This window comes from Zootoca vivipara, chromosome 1 (genome assembly GCF_965207765.1).
Source record: "Zootoca vivipara chromosome 1, rZooViv2.hap1.1, whole genome shotgun sequence".
NCBI lineage: Eukaryota > Metazoa > Chordata > Lepidosauria > Squamata > Lacertidae > Zootoca > Zootoca vivipara.
In genome coordinates this window covers 108,817,945-108,824,876 of record NC_142582.1, presented here as the reverse complement: position 1 = coordinate 108,824,876, position 6,932 = coordinate 108,817,945, and the positions used below count along the sequence as shown (strand labels likewise).

At 45.8% G+C, this 6,932-nt stretch overlaps 1 protein-coding gene across 2 annotated transcripts in view; it reads left to right on the top strand.

Moving 5' to 3' along the window:
• Positions 1-1,159: 1,159 nt before the first annotated feature.
• SEL1L (SEL1L adaptor subunit of SYVN1 ubiquitin ligase) overlaps positions 1,160-6,932 on the top strand; it is a 36,722-nt gene continuing 30,949 nt past the window's right edge. For both annotated transcript variants that reach the window (XM_088672611.1, XM_035107784.3), the window contains exon 1: positions 1,160-1,297. In XM_088672611.1, coding sequence (XP_088528737.1) covers positions 1,195-1,297 — 103 coding nt within the window. In that variant the 5' untranslated portion in view covers positions 1,160-1,194. The remainder of the gene's footprint in view (positions 1,298-6,932) is intronic.

The window sequence follows — 6,932 nt, the reverse complement described above, 5'->3', positions numbered from 1 at the left end:
ATGGACGCGCCGGCCCTGCCCACCGCTCACCTGCGACAAGGGGCTAATAATGAAATATAGTATATTTCCATTTTCACTGAAAGGGAAAAGTTAACTATTCAAAACTAAAGAGAAGGGACATATTTCCCTACATGAAAAATACGGAAGAAGCAAAGAATATGTGGACTTCTGCCTTTGCTACTACCTTGAGGGGGAGGCGGGGGACGGCAGCATGGTGTATTATCACAAGCACGCTATTATATTTCCTGTAAAGGTGTCATTTCAAGCCTCACTAGATCAGAACCAGGCTTTCAGAGAAAGCAGCTTCAGACACTGGGTGTGTCACTCCACTTATTTATCTCTACTGGCGACGGAGCTTTACTCTAAACTTTTGTGTCTCTATAGCTTAGTTTCTCTAATTATTTACAGGCATTGTGGGTAATGTAGTTTCCTTAACGTGGCCTTTTGGAAGGGTATCCTGGATGGACGCGTTCGATCCACTAGCGCGCCTTCGCACAATGCCTTCTGGCTATTGTAGTTCTTGCCCTGCCTGTGTTAAGCAAGGTCTCCAAGAGATCAAAGGGCTATAGTCTCAATGTCCTTGATAGATATACTTCCGGTTCAAGATTGCTCTTAGTCGGATCCTCCATGTAAGGGGCAGAAGTGGTGGAAGGACACCAGTGCAGGCACCCGTATGAAAACAAGAGAGGCTCCCTGTAGATGCAGTGCTCTTCAGCACAAGTTTATTTCATGGCTCACTGCTTTCCATTAATTTAGCCGGGCTCCCATGGGTGGGGTGGGGCCGGGGGGGGGGAGATCTACGAACTTCAATAGGAAACCGGAAGCAATATGCTTTCCGTACAATATATATATGTATCTCTTTGGGAGCAGAACTTTGCGGCTTCCTCCTCCGCACCCGATTGGCCGGGCGGGCAGGCAGTGACGTGAGCGTCGGCATCGGCGGCTTTTCGTCCAATTCCGACAGGCCATGTCGAGGAACGGCTCGGCCAATGGGAACGCAGCGCTCTTCGACGCCGGCGGCTGGCCACTAGGCGCCGGGCTGGCGCGGGCGGCTTGCTGAGGCGGTGGCGCGCGATTGGCTGGCCGCGTGGTTGCTCGAGTGGGCGGGGCGGGGCGGGAGCCGGGGCTCCCCTCACGGCGCAGCGGCGTTGGTGTCTCTTCTCGCGGCGGGGGAAGGTACCCTCGGAGACAGGGATGGAGCCGGCCAGGCGGGTCACGGCGCTGCTGCCGCTGCTTCTGTGGGCCACGGCGGCGTTAGCGTTGTTGTTGTTATCAGCTCCAGGCCTTGCCGCTGCTGGTCAGTAATGGCGCTACTGGCGGGGCCTCGCCTTCCTGGGGCCGAGTTTTGGGAGGGGAAGGGGGTGACAGGCGGTTGGGAGAGGGCGGGAGGGCGGCCTTCACCACAGAGGGGCTGAGAGGGAGGCCAAGGGAGGGGGGCTTTAGGAGGGGAACCCCCCCGCGTCTCTCTCACACACACACACACCTGTCTTGCAGGGTTAGCATCACCCTCATTGAAATTGCTTGTGCGGTGCCTTTCCGGTGGCTTGTCAAATTAGGCTTCACGTGCATGTCACCTTCGCCATATGTCATGCTCCGTAGGGCACATGGCATTGTGCTTCCCGATGAATTTGGAGAGCAATAGTTTGGGGAGACCACCCGGGGCTTCTCATCCATTGCCCAGAGAAGGAGCAGCTGCTGCTGCCGCGTGCAGCTTCTGGCTTGCTTGCACCTCCCCTGCCATAGGTAGCCATGGAACTAAAAACTAGTGCGCTGCTGCTGCTGCCGCCGCCGCCTCCCTCCCATCCCCTTTTTTGTTTTGCGTTAGATTGTAAGCCCTAGGGAAGGGGCGGTCTTGTTAATTGAGCTCTGTGAGCTGATTCGGGCTAGCGAGTGGGGCAAAGATACTTTAGATGTGTAAATAAAATGGGACTGTTGTAATTTGGTTGCACCAAGAGATGCAACCTTTGAGGCCATGGCTAGCCCAGTGATGCTTTTCTTCTGTCTCCTTGGCAAGGCTAAATTACCGGTACTTTTAAATTGAAGTATTGCTGCCTTTCTTCTCTTCCCCGCACCCATATACACACACTCATGCTGACTGAGGTGGGTTTATGTTGTGCAGCATAGTAGCACATTTGACATTTCATGAGTTGACTGAAGGTGTTTTCTTCTAATTCCCATGCATAACACCTGCCACTTATGTACTATTGCCACTTACCCGAAGTAACAGAGCCCTCCTGCCGTTGCCCACTCCCTAACAGATGTTAACGTTCTATGCTAATAGATTGGTGGTGAGTGGCAGGGAGACAAGTGCATTTAAACTTGACAAAGTGCACACATGGACTGTGTATATGGGCAAGGATTTCCTTGTAGCCCATATTCTGTTTAAATAAGGTTTGTGTCTATGGCTTGGGCAGAAAAGAGAGAAGACCCTAGAAACTCTATTGGAATGTAGGGGATTTCACGTAGCAGGTAAGCATAGCTGCCAAGTTTTTCCTTTTCTCACGAGGAAGCCTATTCAGCATAAGGGAATTTCCCTGAAAAAAAGGGGTAACTTGGCAGCAATGCAGGTAAGCCACTAAGCTGCCTTACTTGGACCGTGAGAAAAGACATCGGATTTTACTCCCGCATACTTATGTAGGTGAATTTTGGCTTCCCGTTGATTACTTCGCATGCATCTCTGGTTCAATTGTTCCTTTGGTTGAGCTTCCATGAGGCAGTGAATTTGCTTTCTGGTGGTGTAGCAAAGAGCCCGAATGAATTGGATACTCATAACAGGTGCCACTCAGAGATTCATAACACTGGTCAGTGGGGCACAGCTTTATTCATTTATTTAATGGAATTTGTATATCACATAATTGTAAAAACCTCTCGATGGTTTACCTAAAATAAAATATGTATTAAAGTTACTAATAAAAAAAGTTTAAAACAATCCAACAAAAATCAAACTATAAATAAAATCAGTAGTTAAAATGTATTAAATGATGTATTAAAATACACGTTAGTGTTACATATCTGAATAGTCTCGCCAAAACAAAAAAGTTTTAGTAGGCACAGCAGATGCATGCATCTGCCTAATGTCAGTGTACAGTGAGTTCCAGAGTATAAGTGTTGCACAATGAAAGTGATTCCTTACAAGTACAGAATAACACTTTGTGTCAGATCTAAGTGAGCATTTATGGGGTAAGGCAATCCTAAAGTAGATGGTCCCATGCTATTATGAATTTTATATATGAAAAGTAACCCTTTGAATTTCAGATTGGCAGTTAATGCAGATCTTTGTACAGAGATAATGTCTGGATGGGCATGTAGGTGAGGAAAGATAAAGGGGTTGGAGAGTGTCTGCATATTGAATAACTAACCCATGGGCAGTAGTTGCAAGTAACTGGTTATTTTGAATGCATAGTGTACCTTTGAATGTATTTTACATTTTAAAGCAAAACAACACCCCCACTGCATGTATGTAGCTAAAACCAGAACACTTACTAATCCCTCTTTCATATGCACGTTAGCTCAATTTTATAGTTTTATCTCACCCTAAAGATTCATTGGTCGTTTTCTTTTCCCATCCTGTTAAACAACTTGATGTGGAAGTTCAAATTACTAGTACTGTGAGCAACTTTCTGTGCCACTTGGCAACTTATCTCAATCAAAGATATGATTAGCTGTTTTAACTAGCCATCTGGACTTTTCCCATAAGTATTTTTTTAGAATAATCAGTTCTGTGAAGCAAAAGAAAGGAATCAATCAATGTGGCTAGTTGTTTTATGCAGGAAGTGTGTTTCAGGGTTCTCTTTTTATCCTTTACTATGACCAAGACACTAAAAAGGACAGTTATCCAGCAATAACGTCTGCTCATGCAATGGAACTTCCCTTCCCTCTTCCCCCCTCCATTCCCCAATCTACTCTGAAGGGTTGAGGGAATCTCCAGAACAGATTTGTGAGAGTGAAGATGGCCACAGTTGGTGTATGGTGGGTGGAGAAGTCCCATGACATGAATGGAAGTGGTTCTGCAGACGCAATGACGTCATTGGATAATCCCATTAACATGTAATGTGTCATCCTCCTGTCTTCTGGCACAAGCATTTTAATACTTGTGAAGTTTTGGTTGGCATACAGTAATTAACTTTGGAATAAGGTTTTTTATGCAAACCTTTTCCCACAAAATACCACATTTTTATGAATGAATGTAGATTTACGTTACAGTCCTTGCACCCATTAAACGGGTGGCACTGTGGGTTAAACCACAGAGCCTAGGGTTTGCCAATCAGAAGGTCAGTGGTTCGAATCCCCGCGACAGGGTGAGCTCCCGTTGCTCGGTCCCAGCTCCTGCCAACCTAGCAGTTCAAAAGCACGTCAAAGTGCAAGTAGATAAATAGGTACCGCTACAGCGGGAAGGTAAACGGCATTTCTGTGTGCTACTCTGGTTCGCCAGAAGCGGCTTTGTCATGCTGGCCACATGACCTGAAAGCTGTATGCTAGCTCCCTCGGCCAATAATGTGAGATAAGCACCGCAACCCCAGAGTTGGTCACGACTGGACCTAATGGTCAGGGGTCCCTTTACCCTTTACCTTTAAGTTAAACACACAGTGTGATAGCCTACTAAATTGTATTCAGAGTCATCCATTTGAAATCTATGGACTTAAGTTCAAGTTCATTTATTTCAGTCAGTCTACTTGACTTAATTGGGTTTCACTCAAAGTACTATATTTAAAAAGACCATTTGGCAAAATTCTAAAGACAAGACTGAAATCTGGAATTGGCTCTAGATTTTCCAGAGTGTGTGTATGGTCAATTTTTCATAGGCTTCCTTGAATACCATAATAACATGCTGACACATACAATGGTGCCTCGACTTACGAATTTAATCCGTTCCGAAGGCACCTTCATTGGTCAAAAAAATCGTAAGTCGAAAAGCACCACTGGAAACGCAGTTTCCCATAGGAATGCATTGGAAACGGAAAAATTCATAAGTCGAAAAAACCCTATCTAATACCGCCGCGGTTTCAGTTCGGATGTCGAAAAAATCGTAAGCACGCGGCCATTTGCCCCATTCGTAAGTCGGAAAATTTGGTTGTTGAGTTGTTCGTAAGTCGAGGTCCCACTGTATCCAGGATGGTATTTGATCCAGCAGGAAGTCTGCTCATAAAGCCTTTCAGAGACAAGAACATCTAGTTTCTTTCTCTTCAACCTTGAAAAAGTTTATGGCACTTCCTGGAAATAAGGAATCAGAGACCTTAGCTATTTTGACTTTGTTCCAGGTTTTTTTATTTGTTTTTGTTTTTGTTTTTTTTACAGCAACATACATTTCAAGATGTCTCCACCTCTTCCCCACACCCTAAAGAACTCTCCAACAGAGACAAACACACACACCCCAAACCCAGGCTCCCATCCTAGCCTGGGGAACATCTCTTTTCACCCTACTCCTGACCACACTACAGAGAGCAGATTGATTCAGGGCTTCTGAATGCTACATAAACACATTCCATGCAAAAAGGATCCCAGCAAAGCAGACCCCTACAGCTACCAGGACTGCACCCTTGGTGTGCAATTCCTGCAGTGCTGCTGCCCATGATCGGCTTCTACACGAGGCCTGCTTGGCATACCCATTCTGGGATTTCCCACTCCCACATTGTTGCCCCCAACATGTCCTGCTCAGTGTGGTTCAGGCCCCAGCTGTTTCCACAGCCACAAGTGCCACCTTCTCCCACTCTATGACTGCCACTTGCCCAACAGTTGTTGCTGCTGCATTATGGGAAGCAACCACTGAAGCTGGACCAACTCACTCACCCCTCAGTTGACACTAACATCAGATGTCACCATCACCCTGGAGGCCAGAGTGGTGACTGTCCTTTGGCACTGGCACAGCACAGGGACAGGAGCCAGCTCTTCTCCTCTCCTGATTCTGGGGTTAGGTTTTCTCTTCCTGCAAATCTCAGCAGCTATTGAGTGAAGGGTTCAATTCAGTTCGATTTGACCCTGTGTGTGTGTTTCCCCTGCTGGGAACAGGCACATTCAGTCAGAGCTCCTTGAAAGTCCTCTTGCCCTGGGCTGCCCTTTGCAGATGCTGGCTGACTCTCCTTCCCTCCCAGTCCCAGATTGCTTGAGGTAACTTGACCTGGGGTTATCTTGACTCAATTTGGTCAAAGCCCAGATCAGCCTGATTCAGTGTGGGCTTTGGCCGAATCCAGTGCACAGTCCTCCTGTTACTTTCGTGCCAAATATGATTATAGCATTTGCAGGTGGTGGTGTTTTTAATATTATTTTCAAACAAAAACTAGGAAGACATTACAGGTAATTGCAAGTGTAAGAACACTGATGGGAATGAGCACGTTACATCATACTGCTATCCAGAATGCAGAACAGACACTTCTCCGCTTTGAAAGTTTTGGCCCACCATCTGGATTCAAAATGTCATATGATGGTAACCAAATATAGATCACTTCTACATTTCAGGAACTATTGTGCCAAATTGGGTGACAGTCTCTTCAGAGTCGTCTCAAATGCCAGTTTGGACTCATCACACCAGATTGCGCAGTCACACCAAATTGGGCATTGGTACCTTCAGAGGCTCAAGAAGCACCTGAACCCATAGATGGACAAACCACTTTCCAAAACATATAATGAAAAGTCAAAATAAATATGAGCAGAGTAAACTTCCAAATAGCCGTATATCAGTATTCATAATTATAGGCTCCCTCACATTATTTTAAAAGAAATTTACTTTTTTTTGTTGGGCAGATAAAACGTCAATCTGTTTTCTAGGAGTTTAATGCTGGGAACAGTAACAGAGTCAATGAGCCCTTCTCCGCCAATTTTTGTTTCACATATCAATCAACTGTTGAACTTAAAGGGGGAAATGTAATACCGTACTTTTCCATGTATAAGACTAGGGGGTTTTTTTACTTTAAAATAAGGTTAAAAATCTGGGGGCA